The sequence below is a fragment of the Mercenaria mercenaria genome, chromosome 18 (assembly GCF_021730395.1).
Source record: "Mercenaria mercenaria strain notata chromosome 18, MADL_Memer_1, whole genome shotgun sequence".
Classification (NCBI taxonomy): domain Eukaryota; kingdom Metazoa; phylum Mollusca; class Bivalvia; order Venerida; family Veneridae; genus Mercenaria; species Mercenaria mercenaria.
The window spans coordinates 11,325,222-11,346,033 of NC_069378.1; the positions used below are offsets into that span (position 1 = coordinate 11,325,222).

General features: G+C 36.3%; 1 protein-coding gene across 1 annotated transcript in view; it reads right to left on the bottom strand.

Moving 5' to 3' along the window:
* Positions 1-20,812, bottom strand: part of LOC123537785 (tyrosine-protein phosphatase non-receptor type 23-like) — a 50,600-nt gene continuing 29,788 nt past the window's right edge. The window contains exons 21-30 of the mRNA XM_053530765.1: positions 20,481-20,665; positions 17,122-17,322; positions 15,634-15,730; positions 14,766-14,830; positions 13,758-13,895; positions 11,915-12,043; positions 11,071-11,123; positions 8,226-8,330; positions 5,932-6,131; positions 1-2,155 (exon numbers count right to left, since the gene is read on the bottom strand). Coding sequence (XP_053386740.1) covers positions 1,365-2,155; positions 5,932-6,131; positions 8,226-8,330; positions 11,071-11,123; positions 11,915-12,043; positions 13,758-13,895; positions 14,766-14,830; positions 15,634-15,730; positions 17,122-17,322; positions 20,481-20,665 — 1,964 coding nt within the window. The 3' untranslated portion in view covers positions 1-1,364. The remainder of the gene's footprint in view (positions 2,156-5,931; positions 6,132-8,225; positions 8,331-11,070; positions 11,124-11,914; positions 12,044-13,757; positions 13,896-14,765; positions 14,831-15,633; positions 15,731-17,121; positions 17,323-20,480; positions 20,666-20,812) is intronic.

Consider the following 20,812-nt stretch of genomic DNA (forward strand, 5'->3'; position numbering starts at 1 on the left):
GATATTCAACATTTAATAGATACTGAAATATTGCAACAAATTTTACAAATATTTGCAAGTTCCCTTTCATAAAATCAAACAATAGCTTCGAATTTGTTACTGTGCAAGAAACAAACATTCAAACCTGTTTATAAAGAAACTCTGTGTAAATTAAGAACTCATTCACCCATATTTAGAGTGAGCAGCCTAAGAGGCACAGTGGTGAAGGGTGCAGCAGCCCACCTATAGCCTGGAGGTCATGGCTTGTGTTTAGAGTACACCTGGAGGACTTTGGCCACCCTACACTTAAAACATGCCCATTTTTTTCATTACAAAATGTAAGTTACTAAACTGTGATTTATTTCTTGCAAGAATACTTTGTATATTTATATTAAATACTGTGAAATGATGGCATGATTAAATAAGAGATTACAGTAAGTGCTTTAAACAAGTTACAGATCAAATAATGCCAAATATAAATATACGTAAAACGAACACAACTTGTAACGTAATCACTTAAGCACATATCACTTCATGTAAAATAATTATTTTTCGTGGGAACTATTTTTAGTGGATTCTGTGACTGTGTCAATCCACTAAGTACCAGTGAACATAACATAACTTCCTATCTTTCAAGCCTAAAAACGTCAAATTTAGACTCTGTAAAACTGCCATTTTGACAAACCACGAGGTTTCATGCCCACAAAGTTAAATGATTTCACAATACATGATTTACATATTTATACATTAACATGACTATCTTAATTATATTATTTCATAAATTTACCAAATAATATACATAACAACATCAGACATGATCACAGATACGCATAATTCTTCGTGTAAAATAAATATTCCTCTGTGAAATTAAACCAGTATATTTCTCTGCATACTTTATACATGTATCAATATTCAGTGACAACTGACTTCTACATTTTTTTCTTCATTATTTCTATATACCAAAAATGGTCACTAGCTCCAGCTGACCTGTACATTGCTGTTTTTAGTTTGTAATCTCCAATGTTTAATCATTAAGTGCATATGGTGCTCAAACAGCTCTATAGACATTGGTGAAAACTAAACATGTCCACAAACACCAACAAATCTGAGACTACAAATTAACCTAACTTCGCCCTTGAGAGAGGCCAGTTTGCGCTTCATTTCATCTACTGACAGGGCAAATGACTTTCAGTAGGCAATTGTCAACTTTTTTACATACCGACTGCAGCAAGAAAAAGTAACATTTTAGTCAAAACAGCCATACTGGGCTTCAGGAACAAATGTTTGCTAAAACTTTGCTGCATGCAGAAATATACTGGTTTAAATAATCAATAATCATATTGGACTATATCTCAAATTCTCATCTTGGATATATATAGTTGTAACTATTTGTGTGTCCATAAGGGGTCAAGAGAACTGAAAGGGTCATTTGGGTCCTGTTCCATTACAGTTTTTACGTCCCCAGTAAAATCTGCTTTAGTTACTTTCTTTTTACTGCCTTCACTTGTACCTATAGTAAACTTAGTAGGGTCTTGCAATTCAGCAAGAGAAGACGAAATGTTTTCAGGTTTTGGGCTACTCGAGACCTCCCTGCTACTGTGTGCTGGTGAGGCATGAACCGAGGACGACCTTGACCCTTTTGATTCTGCTGAATCTAAACTTTTCAAAGAAGATACAGATCCTTTTTCCTCTAATTTTAAAAGGCAAAGGTCACTGAACAAATCTTCAGTCTGTCCTTGAACTTTGACCTTTTCTTCACTCTTCTCAATGTCAACAAGTACGTTCATATCATCTTGTGCTGACTCAATCAATGACTCTGCTGATTTTCTCTCTAGATTAATTCCCGGATTCTGAACAACATCTGGAAGAGAATTCCCACTAACACTTGACAGCACATGACCTTCAGGAACCACTATTTCTTGTTTAGTAACTTTGTGTGTAACTTCCTCCTTCAGTACACTGGTTTCTCCCTTTTTCAACATTTCCAACTTTTGATCAATATTCAAACTGTTTGATTCTGTTTTGGTACCAGTACTCATTTTCGAAATACTGCTTTGGAGGTTTGTAAAACTCACAGACCCAAACAGGATATCCTGTCCTGGTTCCCATCCAATTGATTTGGCTCCTGGCTTTGGAAGCCCATCTCCGAAAGAAGCTTTGTGAACCAAAATGCCCTCTGAAAACAAATGCAATAATTAAAAACAAAATGGAATATATTTTGCTGTCAAAACAATTACTGTGTAAGATATCAGGTAAGAAAGTCAGAGTGGGTGCTTTTTCATCTCAGGGGCATAATTTGAATAATCTTGGCAGAGGACCACTAGTCAATGCAACATACCTAGGCCTTGCAGTTTTAGACAAGAAGATTTTTAAAGTTTTTTCCTATAAAAGTCTATGTAAAACTTGGGACCCCCTGGGTGGGGCCTCTTTTCACCCCAGGGTAATAATTTGAACAATCTTGGTCGAGGACCACAAGGCAATGCTACATACGAAATATCGAAGTCCTGGGTCTTGTGGTTTCAGACAAAAAGATTTTTAATTTCTTTTTCTATATAAGTCTACGTAAAACTTGGGACCCCCAAGGCAGGGCCTCTTTTCACCCCAGCAGCATAATTTGAATAATTTTGGCAGAGGACCATGATGTAACATGCCAATTAAATATCGAGGCTGTATGCCTTGCAGTTTTGGACAAGAATATTTTTTTTAATTTTTCCTTTTGGTTGCCATAACAACCAGAATTCTGAGTGAAATTTAATTCTTTGAATAATTTTGAAAGGGAGTCACCCAAGGATCATACCTGTGAAGTTTGGTATAAATCTGCCCAATGGTTTATCAAGAAGAAGAGGTTTTTAGAAAATGTTGACGGACGGACCACTGACGACGGACATCAAAATGTCACAAAAGCTCACCACGAGCCTTTGGCTCAGGTGAACTAAAATCTGGGTTACCGTAGTAATCACACTCTGTGTATATTGTGATAACATGCAGTCATAAATCACTGCTAATCAAACTTACTGGTGCATAGCAAGATTCATGTGACCAAATACCATATTTTCTTTCAACCTATGTTAATTTTCTCTATTTCATTTTTTTTAGTTATTCTTTCCGCAAAGCAAAATGTTTATGGAACATTTTTCATGGAGTTTAGGTCAAATTTCAGCAGTTTTCCTCGAAATTCAAGCTCTTTTTCCATTATTTAAAAGTGTTTTCAACGGCTAGCTTCAAATTCAAGAACTTTTCAAGGTCTACGTGTACCCTGTAATCAGCTGGGGAAAATGTAAATCAACTTCTGGACACTAGTGCTTCACTTTTGACAAAAATAAGTCCTCTAATATCAAGTGAAAGCTACAGCAGGCTTTCCAGACAAAAAAGTAGAAGAAAATAGAAACAAGAGCTGTCCGAGGACAGCAACGCTCGACTATTCAACAGCCTTGTTGATTGAATGAATACGAGTCGAAAAAAGGACATAATTTTGTAAAAAAGCAAAATAGGGTTATGGAACCTGCATAGTGCTTATCAGCTCATGACAGTGGACAAGTGTGTGAAGTTTCAATCCATTCCCATTAGTGGGTACTAAGATACCAGCTTACATAATAGGAATTTAACCAAAAACTCCTAAGTCGAAAAAGGGGCATAATTTTGTAAAATGCGAAGTTGAGTTATTGACCCTTTGCATTGCAAGTCAGATCATGACAGTGAAAAGTGTGTGAAGTTTCAATCCATTCCAATTAGTGAGTACTGAGATACCAGCTTACATACAAAACCTTAACCAAAAAATTCTAAGTCGAAAAAGGGGCATAATTTTGTAAAAAAGCAAAATAGAGTTATGGAACCTGTGCAATGTATGTCAGTTTATCACAGTGAATAAGTGTGTGAAGTTTCAATCCATTCCTACAAGTGGTTACTGAGATACCAGCTTACATACAAAACCTTAACCAAAAATTTAGAACTAAGTCGAAAAAGGGGCATAATTTTGAAAAAAAGCAAAAAAAAAGTTATGGGACCTGCTTTTTGCATGTCAGATCATGACAGTCAACAAGTGTGTGAAGTTTCAATCCATTCCAATTAGTAAGTACTGAGATACCAGCTTACATACAAAACCTTAACCAAAAATTTCTAAGTCGAAAAAGGGGCATAATTTTGTAAAAAAGCATAACAGAGTTATGGAACCTGTGCAATGTAGGTCAGTTTATCACAGTGAATAAGTGTGTGAAGTTTCAATCCATTCCCACATGTGGTTGCTGAGATACCAGCTTACATACAAAAACTTAACCAAATCGGGACGCGGACGCGGACGCGGACGCCGACGTGGACGCCGACGCATGGGCGAGTCCAATAGCTCTACTATTCTATGAATAGTCGAGCTAAAAATGAGGAAATCTGACAAAAGTAGGAGTTTATGTAAGCTACAAACTTCTACAAAAAGAGCTTTTGGGACAAAAAAGGATTTTGCGCTGGAATCAATGACTGTTTCACAATTGAATGCACTAAAGACGTACCTACTGAATCCAAACTACTTTCATAAACCACACTATATACATTTTTAGCATTGACAAAAACTACTCCAATGCGTTAATTTACATTCATTTGGGGTAAGTACACCCCTCCCGCGTGGAGTAAATTTTGATTCTGGGGTTCAAAAAAAGCATTTTCACTACTTCTGATATGAACTAGAAATGCCACAGACACGGATGCCCCGCAACATGAGAAAGGTCACAGGCATAAAAGCTAAAAACTAAAAGGACCCTTGGCCCCATTTATGAGTGAGTGAGTGAGTTGGGTTTTACGGCGAATCGACACAAAATGGTCACATATCGCCAAGAAGAAGTCATATTGCAAATGCCAACTGTAAAGCATAAACATTGATGTAAAAATGTAAAGCATACCCAAAAACATCCATGTAAAAATGTAAAGCCCCATTTATTTACAAAAAAAATATTGTAGGAAAACCTGAAAATTTAGTAATCTGTATATGTAGTGAAAAAGTTCAACCAAGGACTGTGACCTTGACCTTTGAGCTAGTGAAATGTTTTTTGCGCATGACACATCATCTATCCATGCTTATCATTTGTGTCAAATTGTATTAAATCGGACAAATCAATTTTGAATGAATGAAAATTAATCATTTCACAGTATGAAGAAAATGCTAATTTTCTGAGTAGCATTTTTCTTGAAAACAGACTGTGCTAGCTAAGATTACTCTGTTAACCAAATACAGAGTAAGCAGTAACATCCTTTAAAATGGCTGAGACCTGTCAATTTTATTCCTTTAAAATGGCTGAGACCTGTCAGTTTTATTCCTTTAAAATGGCTGAGACCTGTCAGATTTATTCCTTTAAAATGCTGTCAGTTTTATTCCTTTAAAATGGCTGAGACCTGTCAATTTTACTCCTTTAAAATGGCTGAGACCTGTCAGTTTTATTCCTTAAAAATGGCTGAGACCTGTCAATTTTACTCCTTTAAAATGGCTGAGACCTGTCAGTTTTATTCCTTTAAAATGGCTGAGACCTGTCAGTTTTATTCCTTTAAAATGGCTGAGACCTTTAAAATGGCTGAGACCTGTCAGTTTTATTCCTTTAAAATGGCTGAGACCTGTCAGTTTTATTCCTTTAAAATGGCTGAGACCTATCAGTTTTATTCCTTAAAAATGGCCGAGACCCGTCAGTTTTATTCCTTTAAAATGGCTGAGACCTGTCAGCTTTATTCCTTTAAAATGGCTGAGACCTGTCAGCTTTATTCCTTTAAAATGGCTGAGACCTTGGTTTATCATCACAACAACACAATTATAGGTCACATGGCAACTTTCCAGCTATGATGGTAGAGAAAGACCCCAGGTGCCCCTTCATGCATTATTTCATCACATGCAGGCACCTGGGTAGAACCACCGACCTTCCGTAAGCCAGCTAGATGGTGTGACCTGTCTTATTATGAGTGAGAATATCAGTACCATACCTTTAGCTAGTACATCTTGAGCATAGTAGAGAATTGCCTCGTAACAATACTTGAGCTGATCCTGTTTCAGTATGATATTACGTCTTCTCCACAACATTTTCCCCGCAACCTCCTGGATATTTATTACACCATCACCATGATTGATCTCCTGCATGCCTACATATATCAGTATAAACATGCCAGTTCGACCAACTCCGTTACTGAAAAACATTAAACCAAATATATCAGTATAAACATCCCAGTTTGACAAACTCCGTTACTGAAAAACATTAAACCAAATATATCAGTATAAACATTCCAGTTTGACAAACTCCGTTACTGAAAAACATTAAACCAAATATATCAGTATAAACACTCCCAGTTTGACAAACTCCGTTACTGAAAAACATTAAACCAAATATATCAGTATAAACACTCCCAGTTTGACAAACTCCGTTACTGAAAAACATTAAACCAAATATATCAGTATAAACACTCCCAGTTTGACAAACTCCGTTACTGAAAAACATTAAACCAAATATATCAGTATAAACACTCCCAGTTTGACAAACTCCGTTACTGAAAAACATTAAACCAAATATATCAGTATAAACACTCCCAGTTTGACAAACTCCGTTACTGAAAAACATTAAACCAAATATATCAGTATAAACACTCCCAGTTTGACAAACTCCGTTACTGAAAAACATTAAACCAAATATATCAGTATAAACACTCCCAGTTTGACAAACTCCGTTACTGAAAAACATTAAACCAAATATATCAGTATAAACATCCCAGTTTGACAAACTCCGTAACTGAAAAACATTAAACCAAATATATCAGTATAAACATCCCAGTTTGACAAACTCCGTAACTGAAAAACATTAAACCAAATATATCAGTATAAACATCCCAGTTTGACAAACTCCGTTACTGAAAAACATTAAACCAAATATAACAGTATAAACATCCCAGTCTGACAAACTCCGTTACTGAAAAACATTAAACCAAATATATCAGTATAAACATCCCAGTTTGACAAACTCCGTTACTGAAAAACATTAAACCAAATATATCAGTATAAACATCCCAGTCTGACAAACTCCGTTACTGAAAAACATTAAACCAAATATATCAGTATAAACATCCCAGTCTGACAAACTCCGTTACTGAAAAACATTAAACCAAATATATCAGTATAAACATCCCAGTCTGACAAACTCCGTTACTGAAAAACATTAAACCAAATATATCAGTATAAACACTCCCAGTCTGACAAACTCCGTAACTGAAAAACATTAAACCAAATATATCAGTATAAACATCCCAGTCTGACAAACTCCGTTACTGAAAAACATTAAACCAAATATATCAGTATAAACATCCCAGTTTGACAAACTCCGTTACTGAAAAACATTAAACCAAATATATCAGTATAAACATCCCAGTTTGACAAACTCCGTTACTGAAAAACATTAAACCAAATATATATCAGTATAAACATCCCAGTTTGACAAACTCCGTTACTGAAAAACATTAAACCAAATATATCAGTATAAACATCCCAGTTTGACAAACTCCGTTACTGAAAAACATTAAACCAAATATATCAGTATAAACATCCCAGTCTGACAAACTCCGTTACTGAAAAACATTAAACCAAATATAACAGTATAAACATCCCAGTCTGACAAACTCCGTTACTGAAAAACATTCAACCAAATATATCAGTATAAACATCCCAGTTTGACAAACTCTGTTACTGAAATATCATTTAAGGATGTGTTTGAAGCCTTCTATATAATAACAGTTAAATAAGGCCTAAAATTGTTTACTTAGGGTAACCTAACCTGACCTAGGAAAACCATCCTACCAACGAATTTGTTTTCAGTTTGTGAAGCAAAATTTTAAAAATTTGATAAAAAGAGTTTTAAAGGGGCATAAATGCAAATGAACTCTAATTTGTTAATACAATGTTGACACAAATAATTATAGTTTCTGACCCATGTAACAATGGCATTTCTGATGGTCTTTTAAAACAAACCTGCCTACTAAATCCTACCTACTAATTTTTGAGGTATTACCCAAGTAGTAGTTTATTTTTCAGAATTTTTTAGGCCCAAGACTGATGAATACAATTACAAAATTGCTTCAATGTACTGCTGAGAATATTGAATAGTTACTTTAGTTTATCAGACCACAAACCACAAAAAGGCATTAATTATCCAATAAAATACAAAACCAGTAATTTTTCTTACTTTCAGTTTTTTAAGATTTCTGTATGGAAACCTAAGTCAAGTACATACACTTACCCGCAATGGACAACAATAGGTTTCATCAAACTCCTCTGCTGTCTGTAGAAACTGTGCACCTCTGTTATAAACTGTAAAACATGGGACACCTTTTCAGGAAAACCACTGTAAAATATACAATACATACAATCATTCTGTAACAGTGCATATTTCATTTTTATGATTTTATGCCTCAAAATGCAGGGAATTTCTCCAAAATTTGTAAGTAAAGTAAGGTAATTTTGATTTCAGGCACACATGAATGATAAGTAAACCATAGTGATTCATCAGGTTTGAGCCAGTATTTATTTATAATTGAGCCGTGCCATGAGAAAACCAACAAAATGTGTTTGCGACCAGCGAGGATCCAGACCAGCCTGCGCATCCGCGCAGTCTGGTCAGCATCCATGTTGTTCGCTTTCAAAGACTAATGCAATTAGAGAAACTGTAAGCGAACAGCATGGATCCTGACCAGACTGCACGGATGTGCAGGCTGGTCTGGATCTATGTTGGTCGCAAATGCATTATGTTGGTTTTCTCATGGCGTGGCTCATATCATATGCTTAACACACATGGTAAAAACTGATGCACCAGTTAAAGAACTGGACTTTATTAGTACTCAATAGTCTAAACTGTACTCACAAAATGTTAACTTAATAGATATTGATTTTCGACATACATGTATAACATAGAAATAATTGTTATCTTTTTAAACAGTATATAACAGTTACTGTAATATACATCTGAAGAAATGTTTGAATTTTGAGAAATGTGCAAGTATTGGATCGAAATGCAGCTATTCAGCATTAAAAGGAGATATTTTGGGTTTTATAAAAAAACTTAATATGTTTAATATTTTGTTAAACACTGAATATCTGAAATTCATCTGAAGAACTAACTTTATTACTTGGATATTATCAAGTATATTCTCGGCATAAATGCAAAACTAGATGTAGTACAACAAACTGTTAATTAATATTCAAGAACAGTTGATTTAATAAAGATGAACAATTGTCCAGCCTACATAAAGATCAAAGCACAGAGTTAATATGATTGTCTTTCAATTTGACAAAGTGGCCTATTTTGACCACAGATGACCTAGTATCTAGCCTCTCCAAGATTTGCTTAAGTCAATATTCTGACCAAGCTACCTTCAGATTAAGCAAACATTAAAAGTTATCAGTGAAACTGCTGTCCTGTCTTTTGTATTTGTTGGATATATGAACCGTGCCATGAGAAAACCAACATAGTGCGTCTGCGGCCAGTATGGATCCAGACCAGCCTGCGTATCTGCTCAGTCTGGTCAGGATCCATGCTGTTCACTTTCAAAGCCTATTGCAATGAGAGAAACCATTAGCCAACGGCATGGATCCTGACCAGACTGCGCAGATGCGCAGGCTGGTCTGGATCCATGCTGGTCGCAAACACACTATGTTGGTTTTCTCATGGCGCAGCTCATATAATAACTTGGACACAATTTAGGTCATATGGTGACTTTTCCAGTTTCTAGTGGTAGAGGAAGACCCCAGGCCATCAGATATGGACAGGCACCTGGTTGGAACAGCTGACTTTCTGTAAGACAGTTGGATGGCTTCATCACATGAAGAATTCTACCCTATATCAGAGGCTAACTATACCAACATCCCGGAGGAGCAAGTAATTCGAAATCAGCAGCCACCAAGGCCCTGCAGCGCTGCTGATGCTGCATGATGGTAGATACAGAGCAATCAAAAAGTCATCTTAATTACGAGCTCAAGTGATCTAAACACACAATTATCTTAACTGACTGGGTGGGAACTGTAGTGTCTAAAGGAAACATACTAGTAAAGAATGTGTTGTCTTGGTAATTTTAAATCCTTTTGACCTAGTGTCTAAACACTAAATTTATGAATTATCTTACCTGACTGAGTGGGCAGAAGAGTGTCTAAACACATAATTATCTTTCCTGACTGCCTGCACATTGCAGTGATTGGCCGGGCATTGTAGTGTTTTAATACAATTATCTTACCCGACTGACCTGTGCGTTGTGGTGTCTAAACACTTAATTATCTTTCTCAACTGCCAGGGCACTGAAGTGTCTTAACACACAATTATCTTTCCCGACTGCCAGGGCAATGACTGCAGTGTTTAAACAAACAATTAGCTTACCTAACTGCCTGGACATTGAAGTGTCTTAACACACAATTAGCTTACCTAACTGCCTGGACATTGCAGTGTCTTAACACACAATTAGCTTACCTAACTGCCTGGACATTGCAGTGTCTTAACACACAATTAGCTTACCTAACTGCCTGGACATTGAAGTGTCTTAACACACAATTAGCTTAAACAAATGGCCAGGCATTCTAGTAACTAAACACACAATTACATTACATGACTGGCTGTGCATTGTAGTGTCTATTACATAATTATCTTACCTGACTGGCTGTGCATTGTAGTGTCTATTACATAATTATCTTACCTGACTGGCCAGGCATTGTAGTGTCTATTACATAATTATCTTACCTGACTGGCCAGGCATTGTAGTGTCTAAAAACATAATTATCTTACCTGATTGGCCAGGCATTGTAGTGTCTAAAAACATAATTATCTTACCTGATTGGCCAGGCATTGTAGTGTCTAAAAACACAATTATCTTACCTGACTGGCCAGGCATTGTAGTGTCTTAACACACAATTAGCTTACCCGACTGGCCAGGCATTGTAGTGTCTAAAAACACAATTATCTTACCTGACTGGCCATGGCATTGTAGTGTCTTAACACACAATTAGCTTACCCGACTGGCCAGGCATTGTAGTGTCTTAACACACAATTATCTTACCTGACTGGCCAGGCATTGTAGTGTCTTAACACACAATTATCTTACCTGACTGGCCAGGCATTGTAGTGTAAATGTACCAAAGTTCTTCCAGTACGAGTCTGAAAATTACAATATTCTAAATAAAAGGGTGTTTTTTATCACATGGAAATATATGGAGAGACATGGAGAAAACAATTATTGCAAGACTAGCTTTAAGTTATAATTTATTCAGGAAAGTCTTTTATATAAAAAAGAATCTTTCAAAGACAAGTCAGAATCAACTTTAAAATGCAATTGATCTTCTAAGTTGTTTGTTGTTACACTTTACCAAGTGGGAAATCAGCTTCACACACACACATGTAATTTTATTGCAAATGTTTCAACAGACAGTAGAACAAGTATTTTCCTGCTAGTATGTCAGAATTTGACTTTTAATTCACAAACCAGCCCTGTATAATTATTTACTTTCATGTGTATGAAATTTCGTGATTTTGGCCTAAACACTAATTAGGATATAAATTTGTAGATTTCATCTTTTGAAGATTAAATGAAAAATATATCAAGTATGTTTCTTTAAACTGATATAACCAAGAAATACGCAAAAATTAGTCCCATACCAATATTAATGATTTCACAGTATAATTGAGCCACGCCATAAGAAAACCAACATAGTGCGTTTGCAACCAGCATGGATCCAGACCAACCTGAACATCTGCGCAATCTGGTCAGGATCCATGCTGTTTGCTTTCAAAGCCTATTGCAATTAGAGAAACCATTAGCAAACAGCTTAGATCCTGACCAGACTGCGCGGATGTGCAGGCTGGTCTGGATCCATGTTGGGTCACAAACACACTATGTTGGTTTTTTTATGGCACAGCTCATATCTGTTTGTTCAGTATAACTAAGTTACCTCAGCATGTCTAAGGTGTAAAATCCTCTCAGTCCAGAACTGTTTATGTTTGATACTCTGCAATGTTAACTGTACAGCTCCATGGTCCACTGTCTCACCTTTACCCTGGGGCAAATACGTTGGGAACTTCTGTAAATAAAAGCAGAAGAAAGCTGCTTGATTCTGCATGCTTCCAGTCATTTTATAGCTTGATAAACATGCTACAATAAAACATCTGTTGTTATGGGTTACAAGAGGATAAGCAAAATATTACAATTATCCAAGGTTGTGCGAGATCAAAGCATTTAACATACAAGGAAAACATCTAAAGATTGCTCTGAATTTTAATAACATATGTAGTTTTAAATAATACAATATAATAATATATTCACTAAATAACAGTCACACTCTCAAGCAGAAAATCTATGTATTCTTATATAACCTTTTTTATTCATTTAATATCAAGACTTTAGTGGCGATTAAGCTAGTGTGTACCCTTGAAATATTGTTAAAAACTGAAGGACACACTTGAGTTGAGTTTAACTGATATGTTTTAGACATTTTTTGTTTTTATTTTACATAAATTCATCACACATTTTTACCTGCAAAAAAGGATAAACAGTGATTATTTGTATCCAAAAAATAAAATCTTTCTGATAAGAACAGCCAAGCTATACATTTATTTTAGTCATGGGATTTTTCAGACCATCAGTTTAGCAGTTTATTTCTGATAATAAGATCATCCCAAGGTTGTACAGGAAGCAATAACGGGAGTTTCATGCCTTTATGTAACCCATATTATACGGTGAAATTTTCACTAAGTAAATAATTATAATGAATATCGACTGCCTGTCTTGGTCAAGAGGCCTAATTATTTGTTAATAAGTGTGGGTCATTTGATGTACTGATGAAATAACTGATCTACTTGAAGTTTACAATAATGTTTTGTACTATACTGATTTTATTTTATGCTTCAAGATTCTGTTAAGGTAACAAAATATTTGTTGACCTTAACAGAATCTTGAAGCATAAAATAAAATCAATATAGTACAATAACATAGCACGTTTTATCTTGAGAAATGAGGGAAAAAGTCATGTTAAAGCAAGGCACCCCACCACTGCTTAGTGTGTCCTTAAGTCAATGTCCAGTTTCCATCATTCAGAGATAAATGTTCTAAACAAATGCAGAACATAAAATTGACGTTTTTAATCCTGATGAAATCTGCAGAAAAAAAAATTAAATTTTTAATCCAGATGAAATTTTTCAAGATAATATTCACTATTCATTTTTTTCTGGCTTATCTCCACCGTTCTCAGCCTTATTTCCAAGAAGTAATGTTTCTGTCTAAATAAGATGCTGAGATATCATTTAATTTCAAGGGCATAAAAGTTTTATGGTTTGTCCAAAATGACTGTTTATTGTGGACAGTTTTGTTTGGCTTTTGGTTTCATGCCATCTTTCAACAGTATTGCAGTATAAATCTGAGCCACACCATGAGAAAACCAACATAGTGCATTTGTGACCAGCATGGATCCAAACCAGCCCGTGCAGTCTGGTCAGGATCCATGCTGTTCGCTTCCAAGCCCTAAGGCTATTGCAATTAGAGAAAATGTTAGCGAGTAATATGGATCCTGACCAGACTGCGCAGATGCGCAGGCTGGTCTGATTCCATGCTGGTCACAAATGCACTATGTTGGTTTTCTCATACTGCAGTTCATTTATGGAATTCAGTGAATATAAAATGTAGGGGAATTTTGTTTATTCACTGCCATTTAAAAATCATGGACTGCTGCAACCAAGAACCTGCAAATAATCATCCAGATACTAATACAAATGATTTTACCATAACTGGGATTAACCTACCTTTCCTGTTTCAATCTCACTGGACAGAGCGACAAGCACTTCCACACCCTGTTCATACACCATGAGCCAAAAATCTATCAATGTCACAGGTAATGGTGCTTGACTGGCTATAAACTTAGGACATGATGGAGACAAGTCCTGAAATATATTAATAAACAAACTTTGTAGCAGTACTGAAGTATTAAACAGAACTGGAAGCAATAAAAATTGTGATAGTAACTTGTAATGATGGTCTTTTTTACAGCAGCCTATATATTATCAATTTAACATTTCAGCAACATGACAGACTGTTTGATCCACTAAACTGGTAAAGTTTTTTTTAAATCATTTGTGGCTTTACTACGCAAGATCTAGATATGAATTTTATATCATTATAACGGTCTCGGAAGCTGATAGTACGATATTTTTGAATACTGAAGATATCTTTGAAACAGTCAGTTTAATGACCACAAACCCTTTTTTGTGTGCAAATTTCTGGTCCATTAAACAGTTGAAAATAAAAGAAACTTCACAAAAGTTTCCTTTTACACGGGAATGTTACATTTATGCTAGTACATTCTAGCACTTTTATAACAATCCATGAACAAATGAAGTCAAGTTAGAACAAATGGAGAAAGTTTAAAACTATGACTGATATGTACAATGACTATTACCCTTTCAAAATTGTTTCCTGGAAAACCAGTACTGGTATCATATGCGAGGGCAGTCTTGACCACTTTAAAGGAATCCAACCATGACCTTTGGGTGGAGCAAGCAGAAGCTCTAACCAATACTCCCCCTCATGGTTTAAGTTAGTGCTGTATTAGCACAACTGTACACACTATTTAAAAGAACAGTGATAACAGCATAGTAACGCAGGAAGTGCAAACCAGATCTGCCTGCTCATAGTCTCAACATCTTTCCAAAAAAGAAAGGAATACTCTTATCTTAAAACTGAAATTCCCAATCACAGAAATATATAACAGAGTGAAAAAATGAAATTTAAAACAGACTTAGAAAGACAGTTACATTTATCCAGCTTGCATTGATATAATCATCATTTAAAGTTGTCAATAAAACTCTCGAATCATCATCTGAAAACAAAAAGAAACATAAGATCATAGAGTCATAAATCACAGTTTTGTATCTCATATCAAATAAGCACTAACAACATTGCAAGATAAAGGAAATTCAGGCAAAAATGTAATCTGCTTGGTGTTAAGCCTAAATACCAGCTTCAGAGTTACTAGCACTGTGCTGTTGGTAACTTAAATAAACGTAAATTTAGTCCTCTGAAGGTTACAGTATTTCTACTGGTAAAGAGATGCTACAGCTGTCAAAATATATAAAGCTGTCCAAATATATGCCATATTGGGTTAGTTATCCTATTATATGAATTTTGTAGTTGCTTTAGAAATCTACAAATATAGAAGACAGTAGTGTTCAAAATAAAATTGTTTTATGATGTGCTGGTAACAAGATACTAAATATAAAGGGACTTGTAAACTCGTATGAGCCGCGCCATGAGAAAAACCAACATAGTTCTTTTGCGACCAGCATGGATCCAGACCAGCCTGTGCATCCACGCAGTCTGGTCAGGATCCATGCTGTTCGCTTTCAAAGCCTATTGCAATTAGAGAAACTTGTTAGGTAACAGCATGGATCCTGACCAGACTGCGCGAATGCGCAGGCTGGTCTGGATCCATGCTGGTCGCAAACGCACTATGTCGGTTTTCTCATGGCGCGGCTCATATAAAATCTATATTTCCTCAACAGTGTTTATCCTGTTTCAGGTCACCAACAGCACGTAACTCATAATACACCTTTTTATATATCCTTAGAAATTCTGGAAAATTCTAAGTTGTAAGCTGTTAATAAAAAGTGAAGTGAAACATACATGGCATGATATCTTGGTCTCTGTTTTTCATAGGGTAACATCTAGCTATAGCCAGTTTCTGCTTTCTGCCAGCTTTGTCCTGTTCTTCCATTATTTCCTATAGGAGAGATATTTAATACACCTGAGATACACTTTTCATGCCATTTATGCTGTCTGTTGGATAATAACATCAAAGAATTACAAGATGATCAAAGAATTACAAGACAACTACAAATTTAAATATGTATGTCTCTAGTCTCCCTCAGAATGATATACAGTACAACCTCTACAGAGTGGCTCTCTCTTAAGCAAAAACCTCTCTATAACAACATCATCAAAATTTCCCTACGCTGAAATATACTATCAAATTTACCTCTTCAGAACAACAACCTCTAACAGTCAATATTTGTAACTCCCAAAGGGTGTTGCTCTACAGAGGTTGCACTGTACCTACAAAAACTTAACTTTTTAGAAGAAAATTAAAACGTTACAGAAATGATGTAAACAGATGAAGTTACAAAAAGTTTTCATATTTCAGCCTATATGAAAAAAAATGCAAAAGTTGCAGTATTTTGGAAAATTTGCTTTTTTTACTTTTTTCATTTTTACACCAAGTTTGCTTTTGGCATTTTATTAAAACATAAAGTTCCGATTTTTCTGTTTAGATTTTAAATTTTTTCAAAAGATATTTTACATGAATTCCCATGTTTAATGATGCAAAATCCATCAAATTACCATAACCGTAGGTTCATCTTGAACGGTAACCATCAAGATTTTCCATTTTCTAATCAAAAATATTTTTGTTTGTAACACTCATCTCTCATGAATATATCAATATTTCTTGGGTCATGTTTTTTTTTTTGTCAAAAAGTGTAAACATGATATTAAGAAAACATACCATACCCCGAAACCCCAAAAATAAGCCGGTTTTGACAATAAGCCGGTGTTGAAAATAAGCCACCATTTCACAACAGGCAAAAAGGGCTCATAAATTAGCCGTGCTCAAAAATAAGCCGTCCACATTTTTGTATCAGAAATAGTATCAATGACCTTGTTAGAACACCATGTAAGATAGCAAAAGTTACAAACCTGTACATCGAACACAATGAAGTGTTTATCATGACTGTATTGTGCAAGTTATTCATACCATTTGTGCGATGAAATCTTAGGTGTATTTGTTTGTTAGGACTGACAAAACTTTTTAATGGGTAATTATCCGTTAGCATGGGATTAATTATGTTCATTAAGAAATTGTAACAAAACAGGTATGTCACAGGTATAAGTATTCACCGACGTTGAAAAAGCAAAATATATGACATCCATACCAGCAGAACTTTGGTACTCAAAAATATGCTGGCTTTCAAACCAGTACTCAAAAGTTCGCCAGACTCAAAAATAAGCCAGTCCCGATAATAAGCCACTAAATCCTTATGAAAATTCAAAATAAGCCGCGGCTTATTTTCAGGATTTCAGGGTATTCTATAATTTACAAAAATACAAGCCACTTACCTTCCAAACAACATCTAAAGGTGTAGGACCACTACACAGAGGCTTTTCAAACCCTTCCACAAATTTTGCAAGTTTTTCAACCTCAGCGACAAATCTATCAAGTTTAGACTTATCCTTGTATGGATCTTTAGGTTGGATATGCAGACTGGAGTTCTTCAACTGGTCCTCTTTCTGTTGCTGTATCTCCTGGGCTGTCAACACCTGTAGGGAATGAAATGTATTGAAATATTTCTAATATCATTGAACATCAACTGCAGAAGAAGTATTAATTATAACATTGATTTCAACTACATGTATGTACAATGACTGCTTTCATAACTAGCCCTCTGTGTCTCCAACATACTAAATTTCTAAACTCCCAGCAGATGTTATCTTCCCCAGCCGTAAATTAGTCTCTACCACACAAAGCTTCCAAACTTCTTGCAGCAATTATCTTCCCTGGCAGAACACTATACTTCCAAATTTGAAACTCCCTTGGGTAATTTTAGCAGTATATTATCTCCACTACACAAAGCTAAACTCCCTGATTCAAATATCTTCCAGTACATTTAACAACTGTATAATAATGAATAACAAGGCAGTCTGAAAGACAGCTAAATTCCCCGCCACTGCTATGGATAGTGAAATGGTAGACCTTTGACCTTTAGCTGTGACCTTGACCTTGAATTGACATGGCTGACTCGTGAATTCTGCACAACGTCTTGATGAGGTGATCATTTGACCCCAGTTTCATGAAAATCCTTCAAGAGGTTTAGGACATACAGAGCTCAAACCTTTGACCTTGAGTTGATATGGCTGACTAATGAGTTCTTGATGAGGTGATCATTTGACCCAAGTTTGATGAAAGTCTTTCAAGGGGTTTAGGAGATACAGAGTAGACACAAAATAGAAGGCTCAAACCTTTGACCCGAAGCTGTGTCCTTGACCTTGAGCTGGCAAGGCTGACTCATAAGTTTTGCACATCGTTTTGATGAGGAGATCATTTGACCCAAGTTATATAAAATTCCTTCAAGGGGTTTAGGAGATATAGAGCGAACACGAAATGGAAGGCTAAAACCTTTGACCTTGACCTTGAGCCGGCATGGCTGACTCATGAGTTCTGCATATCGCCCAGATGAGGTGATCATTTGACCCAAGTTTCATATGAATCCTTCAAGGGAATTAGGAGATACAGAGCAGACACAAAATGGAAGGCTCAAACCTTTGACCTTCAGTTGTGACCTTGACCTTGAGCCAGCATGACTGACTCATAAGTTCTGCACATCGCCTTGATGAGGTGATCAGTTGACCCAAGTTTGATGAAAATCCTTCAAGGGAGAAATAGAGCAGACACAAAATGGAAGGCTCAAAACTTTCACCGTGAGTTGTGACCTTGACCTTGAGCTGGCATGGCTGACTCATGGGTTCTGCACATTGTCTTGATGAGGTGATCATTTGACCTAAATTTTATAAAATTCCTTGAAGAGGTTTAGGAGATACAGAGTGGACACAAAATGGAAGGCTTCAACCTTTGACCTGAGTTGTGACCTTGACCTTGAGCAGACAAGGCTGACTCATGGGTTCTGCACATCGTCTTGATGAGGTGATCACTTGACCAAAGTTTCATGAAAATCCTTCAAGGGGTTTAGGAGATATGGAGCGGACACGGAAGTGTTACAGCCAGACTGACAGAAGGAAGGACGGACGGAGACCATTCCTATATCCCCCACACCACATGTGGTGGGGGATTAATAACATAGCTATCTGAATAAAATCTAGTGTAATCAAGAGTCTGAGATTTTACATTTTAATATCAAACTTATTCAGCCATATTTCTTTGAAAAATAATATAAAAATATCAAATAACTGATATCTAAAATCAAGGTTTAAACTACATACTGAGCTCTCCATAATATTATGTCTGTGTTGGCAGAGGTCATATAAGTTTAAAGGGAAGCCAATGCATAGGAGAAAGCTTGGTCACCTTTAATACGCTATTTCCTGAGAAAGAGCCTACCCAACAGAACTTGCACATATTCTAGCTGTTTGCCATTAGTAAATTGTTTCATCAAATGTTTCGCGTTTATATACACAATCACTATTTCAATCCCTGTGCAACTTGTAACAAAATTTTGTAACCTATACCAAGGTGACTGACTTTGTGTAAAGGTATGTAACAGCAGCTGAACTACTTTAAGTAATAAAACAGACAACCAAGTCCTCTGCAATAACTTAAGCTATAGTCTCAGTTCTTCGCTTCACCTCATTTTTATCTAAAAACGAAGAATTAGATTTCATTCAGTAGTTTTTTTTCTTATTGTAGAGATAACAAGAGCTGTCACGTATGGTGACAAATGCCCCAGCAGCACCTTGACCTTTGACCTGGTGACCCCAAAGTCAGTAGGGGTGGTGTACTCAGTAAGTACTATCAGCATGTGAAGTTTGAAGGTCCTGGGTGAAGTGGTTCGCATGTAAAGTGCCTTCATGCAAAAGGTTAATGTTGGCCCCTGTGACCTTGACCTTTGACCTGGTGACCCCAATGTCAGTAGGATTGGTGTACTCATAAAGTACTATCAGCATGTAAAGTTTGAAGGTCCTGAGTGAAGTGGTTCGCGAGTAAAGTGCTTTCATGCAAAAAGTTAATGTTGGCCCCTGTGACCTTGACCTTTGATCTGGTGACCCCAAAAGTCAGTAGGAGTGGTGTACTCAATAAGTACTATCAGCAGGTCAAGTTTGAAGGTCCTGGGTGCAGTGGTTCGCGAGTAAAGTGCCTTCATGCAAAAAGTTAACGTTGGCCCCTGTGACCTTGACCTTTGACCTGGTGACCCCAAAGTCAGTAGGGGTAGTGTACTCAATAAGTACTATCACCATGTGCAGTTTGAAGGTCCTGGGTGCAGTGGTTCGCGATTAAAGTGCCTTCATGCAAAAAGTTAACGTTGGCCCCTGTGACCTTGACCTTTGACCTGGTGACCCCAAAGTCAGTAGGGGTGGTGTACTCAATAAGTACTATCAGCATGTGAAGTTTGAAGGTCCTGGGTACAGTGGTTCGCGAGTAAAGTGCCTTCATGCAAAAAGTTAACGTTGTGACTAACGAACTAACTAACTAACTAACTAATGAACGAACGAACGGACGGACAGTTGAAAACTAATATGCCTCCCTTCTGGGGCATAAAAAGAAAGAAAGTACAAAAGTTGCATCTCCTGTAATTACCATTCATTTTACTGTAAAAATTACTCAAATTTCCTTCAGCAGTTTCAAAGTTTCTGGCATGTCTGGCAATATACTTGAATGCAATGCAACTGCAGATATCAAGATAAAGAGGTTTTCAAAACAATAATAAGAGCAATGATTATAAAGTTTTCTACTGTCAATATAGTACCTTTGGCGCCAAGACACTTTCTGCTGACTCGGTCCTAGCATCTGGACTTGATGACAAAATTTCATCCAGTGATGAAGCTGTTGACAGCTGTCTATCTACAGAAATATTTCGAGCAGCTGATTGGTGTGACGTTTGCCTCTGTGGCTGAGATGGCTTTACTTCCACCGACGAGGTTGGTTTAACATCTAAATGTGAACCTGTACATGTTACGTTTGTTAATTTGTTCCTCATATTGACAAATCACAGTCATACGACTACTTTACATCTTTAATGGTGAAGGAATACCCTACTTGCTCTTTCAGACTTATTTCAGGCACAAGCAAGATCCTAAC